The 19,704-nt window shown below is 42.1% G+C and overlaps 1 protein-coding gene across 7 annotated transcripts in view; it reads left to right on the plus strand.

The window, feature by feature from the left end:
* LOC109903575 (semaphorin-4A) overlaps window positions 1–19,704 on the plus strand; it is a 58,547-nt gene that overhangs the window by 4,883 nt on the left and 33,960 nt on the right. For 6 of the 7 annotated variants that reach the window (XM_020500364.2, XM_020500369.2, XM_031788651.1 and 3 more), the window contains one exon: window positions 14,499–14,745. In XM_020500364.2, coding sequence (XP_020355953.1) covers window positions 14,649–14,745 — 97 coding nt within the window. In that variant the 5' untranslated portion in view covers window positions 14,499–14,648. Of the gene's footprint in view, window positions 1–14,279; window positions 14,370–14,498; window positions 14,746–19,704 lie in introns of those variants that run through there. The other variant, XM_020500368.2, reaches the window with a different exon arrangement.

Here is a 19,704-nt window from a genome sequence, read left to right on the forward strand (position 1 = left end):
TTATGTGAAGTCGCTCTGTTACTGCTGCCTGTAAACACGCAGCCCAGTTTAAAGTGAATGATGGCAGGTCTGTGTGGAAAACGTCTTATTTTCAAATAGGCCTACTGTAGCTCTGATTGGCTATTGTTGTGTAATCAAATCAATTTTTATTTGTCACACACATGGTTAGCAGATGTTTATGCGAGTGTTGCGAAATGCTTGTGCGTCTAGTTCCGACAATGCAGTAATAACCAACGAGTAATCTAACCTAACAATTTCACAACTACCTTATATACACACACACAAGTGTAAATGAATGAAATAATATGTACCTAAACATATATGAATGAGTGATGGTACAGAACAGCATAGGCAAGATGCAGTAGATGGTATCGAGTACAGTATATACATATGAGATGAGTAATGTAGGGTATGTAAACATTATATGAAGTGGCATTGTTTAAAGTGGCGAGTGATTATATTTTTTACATACATTTTTACATTATTAAAGTGGCTGGAGTTGAGTCCGTATGTTGGCAGCAGCCACTTAATGTTAGTGGTGGCTGTTTAACAGTCTGATGGCCTTGAGATAGAAACTGTTTTTCAGTCTCTCGGTCCCTGCTTTGATGCACCTGTACTGACCTTGCCTTCTGGATGATAGCGGGTGAACAGGCAGTGGCTCGGGTGGTTGTTGTCCTCTTTATGGCCTTCCTGTGACATCGGGTGGTGTAGGTGTCCTGGAGGGCAGGTAGTTTGCCCCCGGTGATGCGTTGTGCAAACCTCACTATCCTCTGGAGAGCCTTACGATTGTGGGCGGAGCAGTTGCTGTACCAGGCGGTGATACAGCCCGACAGGATGCTCTCGATTGTGCATCTGTAAAAGTTTGTGTCATTTTGGTGACAAGCCAAATTTCTTCAGCCTCCTGAGGTTGAAGAGGCGCTGGACCAATTCAGTTTGTCCGTGATGTGTACGCCGAGGAACTTAAAACTTACTAACCTCTCCACTACTGTCCCGCCGATGTGGATAGGGGGGGTGCTCCCTCTGCTGTTTCCTGAAGTCCACGATCATCTGTTTTGTTGACATTGAGTATGAGGTTATCTTCCTGACACCACACTCCGAGGGCCCTCCCCTCCTCCCTGTAGGCCGTCTTGTCGTTGTTGGTAATCAAGCCTATCACTGTAGTGTCGTCTGCAAACTTGATGATTGAGTTAGAGGCGTGCATGGCCACGCAGTCGTCGGTGAACAGGGAGTACAGGAGAGGGCTCAGAACGCACCCTTGTGGGGCCCCAGTGTTGAGGATCAGTGGGGTGGAGATGTTGTCACCTACCCTCACCACCTGGGGGCGGCCCGTCATGAAGTCCAGTACCCAGTTGCACAGGGCGGGGTCGAGACCCAGGGTCTCGAGCTTGATGACGAGTTTGGAGGGTACTTTGGTGTTAAATACTGAGCTGTAGTTGATGAACAGCATTCTCACATAGGTATTCCTCTTGTCCAGATGGGTTAGGGCAGTGTGGTTGCCATTGCGTCGTCTGTGGGCCTATTGGGGCGGTAAGCAAATTGCAGTGGGTCTAGGGTGTCAGGTAGGGTGGAGGTGATATGGTACTTGACTAGTCTCTCAAAGCACTTCATGATGACGGAAGTGAGTGCTATGGGGCGGTAGTCGTTTAGCTCAACCTTCAATGTTATGTCATAATTACGTAACATTCTGGCAAATTGGTTCGCAACGAGCCAGGCGGCCCAAACACCCTGACTCTGCGTGCAATGAACGCAAGAGAAGTGACACAATTTCACCTGGTTAATATTGCCTGCTAACCTGGATTTCTTTTAGCTGAATATGCAGGTTTAAAAATATATACTTCTGTGTATTGATTTTAAGAAAGGTATTGGTGTTTATGGTTAGTTACAGTCGTGCAACGATTGTGCTTTTTTCGCAAATGCACTTTTGTTAAATCATCCCCCGTTTGGCGAAGTTGGCTGTCTTTGTTAGGAAGAAATAGTCTTCACACAGTTCGCAACGAGCCAGGCGGCCCAAACTGCTGCATATACCCTGACTCTGTTGCAAGAGAAGTGACACAAAGATATTAATGTTAGCAGGCAATGTTAACTAAATATGCAGGTTTAAAAATATATACCTGTGTATTGATTTTAAGAAAGGCATTGATGTTTATGGTTCGGTACACGTTGGAGCAACAACAGTCCTTTTTCGCGAATGCGCACAGCATCGATTATGTGCAACGCAGGACACGCTAGATAAATTAGTAATATCATCAACCATGTGTAGTTATAACTAGTGATTATGATTGATTGTTTTTCATAAGATAAGTTTAATGCTAGCTAGCAACTTGCTTTGGCTTCTTGCTGCATTCGCGTAACAGGCAGTCTCCTCGTGGAGTACAATGAGAGGCAGGTGGTTAGAGCGTTGGACTAGTTAACCGTAAGGTTGCAAGATTGAATCCCCGAGCTGACGAGGTAAAAATCTGTCGTTCTGCCCCTGAACAAGGCAGTTAACCCACCGTTCGTTCCTAGGCCGTCATTGAAAATAAGAATGTGTTCTTAACTGACTTGCCTAGTTAAATAAAGATGGAATAAAGCTGTAAAAAAACAAAAAGTTGTCCGAATGCTAGCAGTTCCACTTTAAGTCTGACTTTGTTAGTATAATGAGTAATTAAGCAATGTCAAGTTACAAGTTAATTGACATGAGAACTTGAGAAATAGCAACTCTACAGAGCGCCAATGGCTAAATTACTTCCGGACATGAACGGTTTGTAGAGTTCTTCCTCCTTCTCACCTTTCTATGCTCTGGGCTGGTCAGATCTGCTGTAGTCATGGCAACTCCACAGGGGCCTAGGGGATCAAAGCCTTTGCCGAGCCATTCCAGGAGATTGCTTTCACGTTCTCTCTCTGTCCCGCTCTCCCGATGAGAGATATATATATATATATATATATATATATATATATATATATATATATATATATATATCTCTCTATCCAGACAAAGACAAGTCTTCTCTTTCTTGCCTTCTCTCTCTTTGCAGCTGGGGTTACCCCTACCTAGGGCTATAGAGGTCATGAAATGTTGTCATGCGAAAGACTGCCTTTCTCAAGGGTAATTGACAGTTAAATGAACATAAACATCAACACATACAAGCTGCTTTTGGAACATCTACATTTAAAAAAGTACAATAAATCAATTTAATATATACCATAGTAAATCCATTTATTTGTTTCAGGTAGGTATGATATGAAGAAAATGTATTTCAGATGAACAGAATATGTGTTGGCCTATCTAAGTCATCTGGCTATGCCACAGGCTTGTTCATTTAGCAGACAAGATATGTCATTATTTTTTATGAATTTATAGTAAGAAGAATATAATTGAACTTAGCTGAATAAAATGTAAAGAATATTTTTCCCATTCCGTAGCGAGTGCTCATATGAAGGAGATGTTGAGTGTAAAAGGGATGATTTGAAACAGGTTTTAAAGTAGCCAAATAACTCGTTGTTAATGATACAAACCTTACATGCTGACCAGACCGCACGTGCGCATGTTGATTTTTGTCAATCCACCCCAGATGCGCTCAGGACACGCAGGTTGAAATATAAAAGCAAACTCAGAACCAACTATATTAATTTGGGGACAGGTCGAAAAGTATTACACATTTATGGCAATAGCTAGCTAGCTTGCTGTTGCTAACTAATTTGTCCTGGGATATAAACATTGGGTTGTGCATTTCAGGTAAAATAACAAGGTCCTCTACTCCGACAATTAATCCACAGATAAGAGGGTAACGTTAAACCAAGTTTGTTTCTTGTAATCTCTCTTCAGGCTTCTTCTTCTCCTTTGGACTTCACACGGCGGTTTAACTTTAACCTCTACAGGATCGGTGTTTCCCCCTGCGTGACAGTTGAGTAATGTAGGCTAATGTGATTAGCATGAGGTTGTAAGTAACAAGAACATTTCCCAGAACATAGACATATCTGATATGGGCAGGAAGATAAACAAGAATTTAAGCTAACTGCACTGTCCAATTTACAGTAGCTATTACAGTGAAAGAACACCATGCTATTGTTTGAGGGGAGTTCACAGTTATGAACTTGAAAATGTATTAATAAACCAATTATGAACATTTGGGCAGTCGTGATGCAACATTTGGGGGGAAATGCAATGGTGCAATGGATCAGTCTAAAACTTTGCACATACACTGCTGCCATCTATTAGCCAAAATCAAAATTTCACCTAGATCCCTAAGTCATGTTGGAATTTCTCTTGCATTTCAAAAATGATGATAAAAAAATTATTTTTTAATTATCTTTTACCAGATTGTATGTGTTATATTCTCCTACATTCCTTTCACATTTCCACAAACGTCAAAGCGTTTCCTTTCAAATGGTATATGCATATCCTTGCTTCAGGTCCTGAGCTACAGGCAGTTAGATTTGGTATGTTATTTTAGGCGAAGATTGAAGAAAGGGTCCGATCCTTTTTAAGGTGCATTACTACAACCAACTGGGCTGGAGTGTGCACCTCAGTTCATCTTTCAATAACCCACGTGGATATATGCTTCTAAAAACCAATAACGAGATGGCACGTGGGTATATGCTCCTGAAACCCAACGAGGAGATGGAAGAGGCGGGACTTACAGCGCATCAAACGACACAAATAGAACCAAGTTCTATTTTAGCACTTGGCCAAGCAGACGCTTGCGAGCAGTGTGGGTTCAATGATTGAACAACATATATGCGAGCGGTGTGGTCACCATGTTAGAATGTCTTAGTAATCAAAACATACATTGCCTTCGGAAAGTATTCAGACTCCTTAACCTTTTCCACATTTTGTTACGTTACAGCCTTATTCTAAAATGGATTAAATGAGGGGGGGGGGGGGGGATCCTCAGCAATCTACACACACTAACCCATAATGACAAAGCGAAAACTGTTGTTTTTTTAGAATTCTTTGCAAATTAAAACAAAAATATTACAAAACAGACCTATGAGATTCAAAATTGAGCTCAGGTGCATCCTGTTTCCATTCATTATCCTTGATGTTTCTACAACTTGATTGGAGTCCACCTGTGGTAAATGCAATTGATTGGACATGATTTAGAAAGGCACGGACCTGTCTATATAAGGTTCTACAGTTGACAGTGCATGTCAGAGTAAAAACCAAGCCATGAAGTCGAGGGAATTGTCCGTAGAGCTCCGAGACAGCATTGTGTCAAGGCACAGATCTAGGGTACCAGAACATGTCTGCAGCATTGAAGGTCCCCAAAGAACACAGTGGCCTCCATCATTCTTAAATGGAAGAAGTTTGGACCACCAAAACTCTTCCCGGAGCTGGCTGCCTGGTCAAACGTAGCAATTGGGGGAGAAGGGCTTTGGTGAAGAAGGTAACCAAGAACCCGATGGTCACTCTGACAGAGCTCCAGAGTTATTCTGTGGAGATGGGAGAACCTTCCAGAAGGACAACCATCTCTGCAACACTCCACCAATCAGGCCTTTATGGTAGAGTGGCCAGACGGAAGCCACTCCTCGGTAAAAGGCAAATGACAGCCCGCTTGGAGTTTGCCAAAAGGCACCTAAAGACTCTGACCATGAAAAACAAGATTCTCTGATCTGATGAACAACTCTTTGGCCTGAATGGCAAGCATCATGTATGGAGGAAACCTGGCACCATCCCAGCAGGGACTGGGAGACTAATCAGGATAGAGGAACAGACCAAGTACAGAGAGATCCTTGATGAAAACCTGCTCCAGCTTAGGTCCTCTAACTTGGGCGACGGTTCACCTTCCAACAGGACAACGACCCCAAGCACACAGCCAAGACAACGCAGGAGTGGCATCGGGACAAATCTCTGAATGTCCTTGAGTGGCCCAGCCAGAGCCCGGACTTGAACCTGATCGAACATCTCTGGAAAGACCTGAAAATAGTTGTGCAGCAACGCTCGCGAGCCAACCTGACAGAGCTTGAGAAGATCTGTAGAGAATCATGGGAGAAACTCCCCAAATACAGGTGTGCCAAAATGGAAAATGACGCAAAAGCGTCATACCTAAGAATAATCGACGCTGTAATCGCTGCCAAAGGTGCTTCAACAAAGTACTGAGAAAAGGGTCTGAATTTTTATACGGTATATAAATGTAAAATTTCATTTTTTAAAAACATTTTTTATTAGCAAACATTTCTAAAAACCTGTTTTTTGCTTTGTCATTATGGGGTATTGTGTGTCGATTAGTTTTGTTTCTACATCAATCTATTTTAGAGTAAGGCTGTTAGGTAACAATGTGGAACAAGTCGAGGGGTCTGAATACTTTCGGAAGGCACTGTACATGGGCTGCACGGTGCGACTATAGCAGGCCTGGATTACAGGCTACCGATTTTATTTGAGAAAGTCGCAGAAAAAGCTCTGTTCCTTGCCTTAAACGCTGTTCTCTCAAGTGATCATATTTCCATCCATCAGACTATTCCAATTTTTATCTCGATTTAGGGGCAGAGGAAAAAAGACAATTGATATTCCATACGTACGGTAGTGAGAGATTCTGTAGCTGAAGGTATCCTAATGTGTCACCATATTAATTATGAAAATATAAAAACATGTTCAAAATCGATACAAATTCTGTATTGTAGGCTAACTCTAAGTCGCCCTGCACAATCAATGAACCAACAGCATCGCCTAGGCCCATAGGTTCTCTTCCAGACTCATTGATAAAACTTTGGAATGTAGCACCAGGTAACCAGTCCATCCAGTATACATGATAATACATTCTACGTTCAAAGGCGATTTACTAGAATTTGTTTTAATTGTTCTAGCCTATATTCCAAAATTAAATCTCCAAATAAAAACATTTTTAAGGGGTTTTCTGCTGTGCGTAATTTGCTGTAAGCTATGTATTGTATAACGAACGGCACAATATTTTATTTCAGTTTTTTTTTCTGGCTTGATGTCAGTGGTTAGAAGGACAATAGATCCTTGAGTACCAGGGCATTAGTGAGTTAGACAACCAACACATGTCCTGAATGCATAGGAGGAGATGACCTTTTTTGGAATTTTACTGTGGTCATGACTCATGACTGCAGGTGTGGGGGTAATACAGTTTTCTCAACAGCCCTACCCCAATGAGTCATAGTGACATTTTAATTTAACCCTAGTCCCCAATTTTGTCTCAGATTATACCCTGACCAGAATTTGGTGGTTTTAGCACCGACATTACGGTATAAACATCTGAACTATTGTCGCTGTGAAGCTGTGTGGACTCTACTCAAATTCTTAATATGAAGCAGTTTTCTTTGCTTATTCGCTTAATCCCCTTGTTGTTTTGGTGGCTCTGTTTTGCACAGTTTTTTGGGGGGACAGATTTGGGGAAGCTGCATACAAAATGTTTTTTATTTCAAGGGAAAGTTCTGTTTAGCCCCAATTCAGATTCACACACCAAAGTGAACTTGTAATTTAGAATGGTACTGTGAAATTTAGGAAGTGTTTGTCCATGGAGAGATGATTTGTCCACTTTGCTGCTTTATTAAAATAAAGATTCACCTATTTTGAAAGTTATATTGTTTTTGTGAATCTCTGAGCCATGTTCAGTCAATTCCTGAGGGCCTTTTCATGTTTTCATGTGTCTCTGCACTATTGTCTTTCAAGCAAGCTGAAATTCTGCCGGGATGACATAGCATCTACACTGGAAGTCAATAGGAATACAACTTTTAGACCACGAAAATGTCTATCATACATGTCAGATTTAAATACTGGCTGATGTCATAACGCAAGAGCTTGTCTTCTCTCGAATGAGCCATTGATCATATTTTTGCGATATTCTTACTTTGAGAAATGTATAATTTAAGAGGTTGCTCCACATTTCTCCTATTTGTCTGCCTCTTCAGTCCAAGGGTGCATTCATAGAGATACACTGAACAAAAATATAAACGCAACATGTAAATAGTAGCCATCTTTCATGAGCTGAAAGAAAATCCCAATAATGTCCCATACCCACAAAAAGCTTATTTCTCTAAAATGTTGTGCACATTTGTTTACATCCCTGTTAGTGAGCATTTCTACTATGCCAAGATAATCCATCCACCTGACATATGTGGAATATCAAGAAGCTGATTAAACAGCATGATCATAACACAGGTGCACCTTGTACTGAGGACATAAGGCCACCCTAAAATGTGCAGTACAGCAACGAATATAAGTCTATGAAGCAGTTTTATAGAGTTAGTATTCAACAGAAGAGACATGTCTCAGTTACAAACAATTTTCTTTACAGATAACAAACATGAAGTATTTATTGCTGAATTGTAAAGACAGCCACTAGCAAGTTAGCTTATTGGCCAAAGAGCAAGCTAACTAGCTATAGATAACTTGCTAGCGAGCATGAAGGAGAACTCTATGGGAGTGTTAGCCATGCTGTTGGTAGCGGTAATTATATTGTATCCTTAGCTGGCGGGAGCGTGCAATTGGCATGCTGACTGCAGGAATGTCCACCAGAGCTGTTGCCAGATAATTTAATGTTAATTTCTCTACCATAAGCCGCCTCAACGTCATTCTAGAGAATTTGGCAGTATGTCCAACAGGCCTCACAACCACAGACCACGTGTAACCAAGCCAGTCCAGGGTCTCCAAGCAGCTTCTTAACCTGCGGGATCGTCTGAGACCAGCCACTTGGACAGCTGATGAAACTGTGGGTTTGCACAACCAAAGAATTTCTGCACAAACTGTCAGAAACCGTTTTCAGGGAAGCTCATCTGCATGCTCTTCGTCCTCACCAGGGTCTTGACCTGACTGCAGTTCAGGGTCGTAACCAACTTCAGTGGGTCAATGCTCACCTTTTGATAGCCACTGACATACCATTTATTACAGAGAATCTGTATCCTCTTGTCTATAGGCGACTTAGCTTATTCAAGCCTGTCTCAAAATACAACACGGCACCTTTTAAGGCCAAAAGAAAACTCTTCACGTGACTTGCTTTTCAAAGATGTCTAGAAATGTACTCGTTTTGTGCCCTTGTAGGAAGCAATCACTCCCCTATTGCTGACTACAAATGATCTATAACTGGGCTAATAACTCACTAATGAGCAAAGGACATAAACAAAGTGTGCACACGTGGTTACATGCAGTTCTCGCTTTGATCTCAAAACAAGCGTATCTACTCATGACCGTTCATGCTGTAAACACATTCCAGTTCAAAGTAAATGGCACAGATCCATATGGCAATGGTCTATTTAAGCAATACGGCATGGGGGGGGGGGTAAGGTATATGACCAATATACCATGGCTAAGGGATGTTCTTATGCACAACGCAATGCGGAGTGCCTGGATACAGCCCGTAGCCGTGGTATATTGGCCACATACCACAAACCCCTGAGGGTCCTTATTGCTATTATGAACTGGTTACCAATGTAATTAAAGCAGTAAAAATAAATGTTTTGTCATACCTGTGGTATACGGTCTGATATACCACAGCTGTCAGCCCAATCAGCATTCAGGGCTCGAACCACCGAGTTTACAATTGCATTTAGGCCTATTTCAGCTCTGATTGTTTATGCCGCACCGGTATGTGTAGAGTAAGGGCTGAGTAGTGAGTGTCAATGTAATAGAATCCTACTCCGATGCGTTCTGCCTCCAACAAAATCCCTTTGAATAGTTTGTTTTGGTATTTTCCATTGAAAGTGGCTATTATTGCGTGGATTCTATCACATTTGCCACAGTAAAAGGAAATGTTGATGGTGTTAACAGGGAAATCTCTAGAACAGTGGTCACCAACCACTTCTGAGTCAAGATCACGGAGTCAAAATACAAGCCGATATCTATCTACGGTCAGATTTTTGTTTAGCTTAACTTGCCATGCCAAAGCATTGTTTGGGACATTACTCACTCATACTTTTTTAAATAATTTGCTTTTTATTTTACTGGGCTGATGGCGCCTGCATCTGTTGGTCAGTCTCAGCAGAGGGAGAAAGCAGCAGACTGAGGGTTCGCCTCTCAACATCTCTCCCTTTACTCTACTGACCAAAAAGGTACACAGTCCTCCAGCTGCTAGTGAAACTCGAGTCGCACCGCATCATGCACAAATTCATGTTGTTACTCCTATGAACAGAGAAAGTGAAATATTCCTCTATATTAAAGAAGACCCAAGCCGCTAATAATAACAATGCAAGCCTATAGATGCACCTTCCTACTGAGTAAGAAATTTAAACATGAACTTTCATGAACATATGGAATCTCATTGCCGTATGTGTTGACAGTTCTCTTGTCATGATTTTAAACATTTTGAAATCTCACAGTATCAACTTTTCTGTAGCTTTCTTTTATGCCTGTTACGTTGCTGCAGACACTATTCTGAGCCGTCCGATTGGCCAGCAGTAGGCCTATAGTGCTCTTGATATCCTCTGGGCCCGCCGGGAAGACAGATTTTTGTACCTTCAGACACATGAAATGGTTCAAAATGGCATCCGTTTGCCGACCCAGCGTGCAGTGCAGCTGATTGGGTGCACCTACTGCCAACACCCCCCCCCCCCCCCCCCCCCCCCCGCCCCCCAATCAAATAGGAATGGCTTGGAGATCAACGGGTTGGTGACCACTGATCTAGAAAGTTTGGGTGAAGTTCAATCTCTGTGGCAGTCCAGGGAGCTGCATGGAAGTCTCAGGGCTAGCGTTCACACCAACACACGTGCAGCTTAGAGGGAATATTAGTGACAACACTAGGAATGACCCAGAGATCCTTGAGCTATATGGGTTATAGTGACAGCAGTGCTCATCTCGTCACATGTTAGAGGTCACGCTGGAGGTGTCACATGGACATACTGGCGTTCCTAATCCTTCTTATTCTGATGGTCATGGACTAGTAGTCTTAATGATTCCAGTGAGTTTTTCTACTTTATCACTCAAGTATAATAACTCAATGCATGCACATTGAGTTAATGCTCAAATGTCATCTGTGTGCATATCCCAGACCAGTGGTTCCCAACCAAGGGTACTAGGACCCTTGGGGGTATGTGGTCTAGCCACAGGGGGCATTTGAGAAGACTCATTAGACCTTAGACTTACTGGTAAAATGCACAATAGTGGGTACTCCAGACAGAGTCAAATTCAGTTGGTGGTACATTAAATGAAATCTGTTGGGAACCAATGACCCAGAGTACAGGCTCAATCTAGGTGATGGAAAAAACAGCCAGATTTTCCAGTGATGTAACCTGGTCTACCAAGCCTGAAAAAACGGTTCTGCAAAAGCTGGTCCTTGATAATTGTAAGATCCCCCACACAACGCTCTGTTTTTTATTAGTGCCCTGCAGGAAAGCAGCATCGCCTGCGTATATCTCGCCCTACGAGATACGAGCATCCTTCACAACACTGCCCAGTAGAATCAGGGTGAGGGAGAGCGAAACTGAAAGGGAGAAAGACCGATTGACACTGCGAGAGAAACCAAGGTGGAGACAATTGGAGAAGCCTAGAGAGGCAAAGACTGACCACCAAGGAGCTCTCAAACGGGCTCTGCAATCTGAACTTTTAACCCCTTGGTGAATGAATGTTTGAGATGTGTTTTTTGTTTTGTTGGAATAGGGAGATTAGTAGCTACTGAATTGGATGTTTTCATTCTACAGAAGGAAACTTTGAAACCCCCAGAAGATGGGTCACCCTGACATAGGTGAATGTACTTTATATAAAAAATAAAAAAAGACAAACTAACCAAGGACACACCTGCTGTGGAATGTGTATGTGTGCATGTTCCAAGAGTAGGCTAATTAGGCTATGCTTGTTCACATTTTGGACAAATGACTGTTGTAGTAGATGTCGTGAAAATATTGTACATTTTATATTAGACCTATTCGAGTTAGATAATACAGTCTCCAAAAGGGTTGTGGCAAGACAGATGAAGGGATGAATGGCAGGTATATTTATAGTTCCAGTAGATTGACTTGGAACGATTACTCAGATTAATGATGAGATCTGTTGGCGAGGTGCTTCTGTCTAGACAGCCTGAGACTTCAACCTGTCCTCATTGCCACAGGTAAAGTCTGACATATCTGTGCTAATCCTCATGCCTACAGCATCTGGGTAATCCTGTTATGCCACTCTGACAGGGGTGGACTCTGTTCTTGATTGGCCTTGTGACCCAACACAGAGTTGGCACCGTCTATGGAGTTATGGGGGATCCTCGCCGTGCAGAGCTTACTTAAGTAGGGCCCTATAAAATCCTGGATGTCGAACGCGGAATCCAGACATTGAAACGGAATTCAACAATATTCGAAATGTATAGAATTAAGTAGGAAATATATTCGAACATTATTTTGACCAAGAATATCATAAGACATTAACATATTGAGTAAATTGCATTTGCCTTCAACCTTCTGAAGCACAGTGTTAAAGAACAGTGACAACATTTTTTGTGATTTTATTATTTTTACGTTATACGGTTGGTAGCAACATGGAAAATCATTGTGGAAATCTGTTGCAGATATTGTCTACTATAAAATCCACAATGGAATGCTCTATGGGATGGCTGGCTAGCTAGCTAAGTCGCTAGCTAGCAAACGTAGCTGCACACAATAATATCATAGACAATATCAGCATGTAGCGTAGCTAGTTAGCTGTAAAATCACCTAAATAAAGTACGCTTTCAATTTAGGACTCTATAATCTCACCATGTTCAATCTGCAGATAGTTGTGCCTCAGAGTAGAGTCAACATTCGCAAGGGCAGATATACTTTTGAGGATTGAAAAGTTGCGATGGATCTTTGGGGATCATTCAATATTCCCTTTTGTTGTTCAGTGAAATCATCCCATGTGAAGAGTCAACTCATTTAATTAAAATTCAGTTTGTAAGTAAATAGTTTTTTTTGTTTCTATTGGAAGGATTTTATCACTTGCAATTGTCTACTTATGATAAGGTAAAATGTTTATGTTTCTGTCTCCATATGATATGGTAAATATATCCAATGTAAAAAAACATCAACATTTAAATGGTGTTAATATTAATTGGCATATTCCCGTTTAATTCCATGGGAAGTTACCACATCTGAATGTGCCCCAAAATGTGCAAACCTAATCGTGACATTACGTACATTCAACAAAAATAGACATGTTTCTCGACATATACACCGACTGTGAGAAGGTATTGCGTGATGATTAGCTTAGCAACTGCGTGACGCAGCATGACAACGTGAACTTATGCTGTGTGGGACGTTATACGTTCCTTCATTCATTGGATTCCGATCTTCTTTCTATAATATCTCTGGCAACGGCACCATGCAATGCACCCTGGACTAAAGAGGTGGACAAATAGGAAAGATGTGCTAGACCCTCCTTTTTAAATTACACATTTCTCAGGGTAGGAATATTGCAAAAATATCACCAATGGCTCATTCGAGAGAGGACTTCCTCCCTACTTATGACATCGGCCAGTATTGAAATCTGACATGTATGATAGACATTTTTGCAATCTGAAAGTTGTGTTCCTGTTAACTTCATCACGGTGCTACGTCATACCTTCCAGATTTCTACCTGCTTGAACGCCGATCACTTGAAAACATGAAATGCTTTTAAGAGCAAAAACCTGAATAAACAGGAACAATCTTAAACCTGGAAAAACTAAACAAAGAAAAAGTAATTTTGGGAAAAATGGAATTAGACTAATTTAAATAGATTTTACATGGCCATTAATTACCTTGCACAGTAGATATCAATGAACATTGGTAATGCATTTCTCTAGATTATTTTCCTTTAAAAGGATCATATTGTTATGAGTAGCAGTCATTGCAACCTAGTGTTAGAGTAGGTCTTATCTGTATTCCTCACTGAACCCCCGTGTTGTTCTTTATGTCAAATGGAATTTCAAAGTGATTAAGTCCAAAATCAGTTTGTCAGGCATTTCTGTCGTTATAACCGAAATGACTGAATTTTGTACCGTATGAATCAGTTAATTTAATTTAGGATACTCCATGAGGTTTCTAGTAATGTTTTCCACTAAAGAGCCTGTACTCGTCTGAAGTAATTTATTCCTCTTAATGCAGACTGGTGACGACTGATTTTGGATATGTTTTTCTGAACTTATTAGATCATTTTAACTTTGTCACATGACAGAACTAAAGAACCGTCAGGTTGATGGTGCCTTATGATGCTTAGTTATGATCTATAATGCTCAAACACACTAGTGGTTTTTCTTCGTAGTGTAGAGCATCGTTTCCCAAACTCGGTCCTCTGGACCCCAATGGGGCCACGTTTTGGCTTTTGCCATAACTCTACACAGCTGATTCAAATGATCAAGCTTGATGATTAGTGGGTTATTTGAATCAGCTGTGTGGTGCTAGGACATATATCAAAATGTGCACCTTGTTGGGTCCCTGGGACCGAGTCTGGGGAAACTCTGTGTTAGAGGAAGTGGCCTCTCCCCCCTCTTCTCGTGAGAAATGAGTCATTCCCTTGCATGCAGGCTCTCTATCCACCCACAACTCCACTTTGCTAAGGGAGTACTGCTCTTCTCTCTGACCCTCCCTCCCTCCATCTCTCTCTCTTTTTCTCTCTCCCTCAGATGCGATGACGGCTGGCTCCAGAGACCAGAGGAAGTGGCTTTTGCATCGGTGCTGCCCCCACAGACCCAGTGTTTGACATCTCAGACAAGCACCAGCCACTTTTCGCCTGACGCTAGCTCCCTAGCCCTGATTTTGCTCTTTGGGTCATCATGGAACACCAAGGCCTACTCTCTATCATCGTGGTCATTCTATGGGTTATGGCTGTGTGTTTGGCCAGGCTTACCCCCCGGGTCTCCTTTCCGATGGGTAAGTCGAACACACATTTTATGATCTTGTTAGCTCCTCGATTGTGAATATGAACTTTGAAATGGAGTGATAGATTTCAATGCTTTCATTTAGTCTCACTGTCTTGAAATGAAGTGACAGTCGCTTAAAGCAAAGTACTTTGCAGCTGTGATACGCTCCAGTGACTGTCTAGTTATGGATTTGTGTCTTTTGACTTAAGAACAGATCAGAAAGACACTCTTTGTGGGAATGCTTGCTTGTCATGCCCTGCTTGGGCTGAAGACACCCACCCAGTCCACAGACATTTACAAGTCCAATTTAACAGTGCTCTCGTACTTGTGTCGTGATATGAAAATGGTATGGACTTGGAATGGCTGGGTAAGTATTGATCTCTGTTATGGTGGTCACTATTCGGGCTCTGGTATTAACTGCATCCCTGACATGACAAGATGGAGGTTCAACAGGACCAACGAAAGGTCAGAAGTGCAACAGCGCAAACAGGGTGGACATGCGATCGTGACTGACGAGCGAGGCAAATCACTTCTCTTGGTGAGGGAGTTTCAGCTTTAAGTCGTGTTAGTTAGGTCCGTTTTCAAGAATGAATCAAAATCCAAATCTTTGTCGTCTGTGTATGGTGGTGCTGTGTTTATGTGCACATTGTATTGCTAGGTCCAAAGTTGTCCCACGTGAGCCTATTACAGGTCTGTTGCCATACATCATTTGTGGATATTCTGGAGAGGGGAATGAAAGTTGAGCTGAACCGATGCTCCGTTGTCTCTCGTACAAAGCACTGCTCTGAGGTCTTAAGAAAAGCTCACGAGTTTTGTCCCAACTAACAATCTACAAATGGGACAAGCATTATGGTTAACGAGGCAGCCAGCAGATGACCTCACAATGGTTGAACTGTTTGGTTGCATCGTCTTCAAAGCTTGTATTCATTACTATCGTTAAGGGCCTGGGTAAAAATATATATTTTTCTGTGATATGGTTTTTAAACTGTTTCAGTTGTTTGCTCCAGTTTTGAGTATTGGAAGTTGTAACATAAAGTAAATAGCATCCACTGTTGGCCATTTGTTTGTATAACAATACTGTTCCTGCCTTAGTTTGTACTGAAAAGGCCTCCATTTCTAACCAAATATCCCGTTATGCACGGTATCACACACAAATATTTACCGTTTATCTTTCCAGGTTATGGTTTGTGGTTAATTTAAAAGCTGTGTTGTCTGTTGTGACCGAGGCCCTAATGAATTTCTATTTAACATCGGAAGTGTTGTGCGACACTAAATATTGAGTTGCCGAGAACTACTCAGTAAAACAAGGAATTAGTCTGCAGTGTCATGAAGGGAATCGAACAGGCCCTTGGCTTGCAAATATTACGGGACAAGATGTGGACACTGGCACAATTTGGAAAACAGTTTGTAGTCCTATAATGTTCATAGGGCCCTACACATTTATTTATGCATTTTTTTTCCGTTATGTTTTTAAAGGTTTCTGTAAAACGTGTGTTTTTAGTTCTGAAAATCACATGTGTTTTAAGGGAACATCCAATGTACTTTTTTGAATCCACAACGATGCTTGAACCTACTTTTGAGGTCTGTTAGAAATAGAAGAAATGTAGATTTTTGGGTGTAGTTACCCTTTAATGCACGTGCACACCAGAAAGAGGCCGTTGTTTGGTTAGCAATGTTTCTGTAGCGCTCATGTGATTGCCTAGTTTGCAAAACAAATGGCCACTGGATTGATGCAAACAATTGTAACAACAAAGTAGCCTAACGTTGAACGTTTTTGGGAAAGCCTTTACCATATCTGCTAGAAGAAGTTTATCATTAGCATTATCGCTAACAGCTAAACAGCACACACAGGCATTCCTTTGCCGTTTCAGAAAGTTGAAGAAAAATACTCGTCACTGATGCATTTTGTTGATGTCTTATGATTTATAATGAATGACTCTTCTAAAAGATTCAATACATTTGAGTTGATTTACTACGAAGTTCAGTATATTGTTTGAATCCCATTTGAATGTCTGGACTCCGTGATTCCGTTTGCTTTTATAGGGCCCTAAGTTCACATTAAGAGGACCCGCTGTATAACACAAACGGAAGCCCAAATGGGGTCCGACTACAAGAAAAGGAAGCAAAGATGACCTGATTGAGGAGACAAATGAACGTAAAAGTTGAAAGATTTGCTGATGTAGGTGAAGCCTTTTGTTTTCTTTGTGGCCTGGAATGAATAGCTCCGTTGTTTGGGCACAGTATCAGATAAGGTTGTGTGTGTATCTGTTGCACAGGAATAGTACAAGTAGGGTCACTCATACCCTTTTCACAGTATTGTGCCCACCCAAACCGTTCTTTGCTGGCTTGGAAGCATCTTCTCACATTGTCCTTTTCAGCATGGTTCCAACAACAGGCCGTTGCAGTATAGCTCCGCAGTGTGAAAAGGGCAAGCTTTTAGTTTTCGCGGGAAGCCTGAATTGAACTCCTGGAAAAATGCCCATTCTCATAGACAATTGCCAACACCCCATTCAAGACCCATTTTCCCACACTCAATGATACAGCACAAATGCTAAGTTAGAGTTGACAACACTTCCTCCATCTAGGGACACAGGATCAGCATCTCCACCAATGCTGAATGTGTAGGGCCTGGGATTAGGGTCTGGGGTGCTGATCTTTGATCATTTCCTGAGAGGTGAATGTAGACAAAGCTGCTTCAGTGTCTTTTCTCCTTTCAGATATCACTTGAGGGTTGGCGGCAGGCAGGGGTTTAGGGAACTTAATAGAAACCTGTCACGTCCCCCTCCTCCCATGCAGCTCGTAAAGGTGATTAGCTCTGCTACCTGTGGCTGAGATGACCAAGAGAGCCTGGCAGTCTGATGCCTTAAGACCTGCCTGCTGCTTTAGTTTGGTTGTAGTTAGGGATGCATGATATATCTGTAAGCATATCGGATTCTCATTATATTAGCTAAAAATGCCGGCATCGGTCCGATGTCTAGTTTAACGCTGATGTGCAAAACCGATGTCAAAGCTGACATGCATACCTATATAACGTAGGTACATGAATAATGACACCACGAATACAGCTCTACACGTGCAACTCAGCATTCCTAACCTAGCCCACAATGTCTGCTGTGTGGATTGAGCAGTCAACAAGTCGAGCAGGCATTTGAAAGAGTAAGAGCATTTCAGCAAGACAACTCAAAGGCGAAATCCATTAACGCCAAGATAATGAAATTCATTGCACTTCGAGGACTGGTAACACACTACCAACTAGGTGCTATTTTTCAGATGCTGCCCTACTGGAGTTGCACAGTATTGTTGAACTCGCATCCAACACAACTGACATTTGGACCAGCAATATCAGCCCCATGAGCATTAGGAGTCTGACAGCTAGGGTTGCACATTTTGGGTAATTAATGGAAATATATGCAAATGAATGTGTTGCATTGGATATATTTACCATATCATATGGAGACATAAACATAAACATTTGACCTTATCACAAGTAGACATAATTGCAAATGATCTTTCCAATATATGTATATTTTTTAAATGTAGTTATGAATTGAACTTTAAATGCGTTGACTCTTCACATGGGATTATTTCACTGAACAACAAAGGGAATATTGAATGATCCCCAATGATCCATCGCATCTCCCAAAAACGTTTTCAACGTACATCTGTAAAATGATAGTCTAGAAACTAAAGCTTTGGTTGTCTTCCTCTCAGGCTTCCATGTCTTTTCCCTTTACCTCCTCAATGTCCACCTCTGAGGCCTCATCTTCACTAACTTTCCAACCTTGTTGAGGATGGCTCGTTGTCAGGCTCAAAAAGCCTCAAATTTGCCCTGTTGGCCACCAATTTTTCAATTCTTCTATTGGTCAGCCTGTTGCGTGCTTTGGTGTGTGTTCCCAAACAAGGACCAGTTGCGCTCTAAGGCAGCTGATGTTGGTGGGATTTGGGGGATGATTGAGGCAACAGGGGAAAGAGCCTCAGATCCACAAAGTCCCTTCCACCAGGTGGCTGATGAGATACGTTGGCACGACTACCATATTGCATCTCCATCCTAAACCCTTGCTTGGATGTGTACTTCGCCAGACTGCCAAGAACCTTACCCTCATACAGGCCAAGGTGGCGAGACGGTAGTGATGACACCATAGGCCTTGTTGATCTCTGCACCAGACAGGATGCTCTTGCCAGCATACTTGGGGTCCAACATGTACGTAGCGGCGTGTATGGGCTTCAGGCAGAAGCTTTGATGTACACTGCTCAAAAAAATAAAGGGAACACTTAAACGGCAGGGTAGCCTAGTGGGGCGGCAGGGTAGCCTAGTGGTTAGAGCGTTGGACTAGTAACCGAAAGGTTGCAAGTTCGAATCACCGAGCTGACAAGGTACAAATCTGTCGTTCTGCCCCTGAACAGGCAGTTAACCCACTGTTCCTAGGCCGTCATTGAAAATAAGAATTTGTTCTTAACTGACTTGCCTAGTAAAATAAAGGTACAATTTTTAAAAAACAACAACACAATGTAACTCCAAGTCAATCATACTTCTGTGAAATCAAACTGTCCACTTAGGAAGCAACACTGATTGACAATAAATTTCACATGCTGTTGTGCAAATGGAATAGACAACAGGTGGAAATTATAGGCAATTAGCAAGACACCCCGAATAAAGGAGTGGTTCTGCAGGTGGTGACCACAAACCACTTCTCAGTTCCTATGCTTCCTGGCTGATGTTTTGGTCACTTTCGAATGCTGGCGGTGCTTTCACTCGAGTGGTAGCATGAGACGGAGTCTACAACCCACACAAGTGGCTCAGGTAGTGCAGCACATCCAGGCTGGCACATCAATGCGAGCTGTGGCAAGAAGGTTTGCTGTGTCTGTCAGCGTAGTGTCCAGAGCATGGAGGCGCTACCAGGAGACAGGCCAGTACATCAGGAGACGTGGAGGAAGCCGTAGGAGGGCAACATCCTCCAGCATGACCGGT

The sequence above is a fragment of the Oncorhynchus kisutch genome, linkage group LG14 (assembly GCF_002021735.2).
Source record: "Oncorhynchus kisutch isolate 150728-3 linkage group LG14, Okis_V2, whole genome shotgun sequence".
Classification (NCBI taxonomy): domain Eukaryota; kingdom Metazoa; phylum Chordata; class Actinopteri; order Salmoniformes; family Salmonidae; genus Oncorhynchus; species Oncorhynchus kisutch.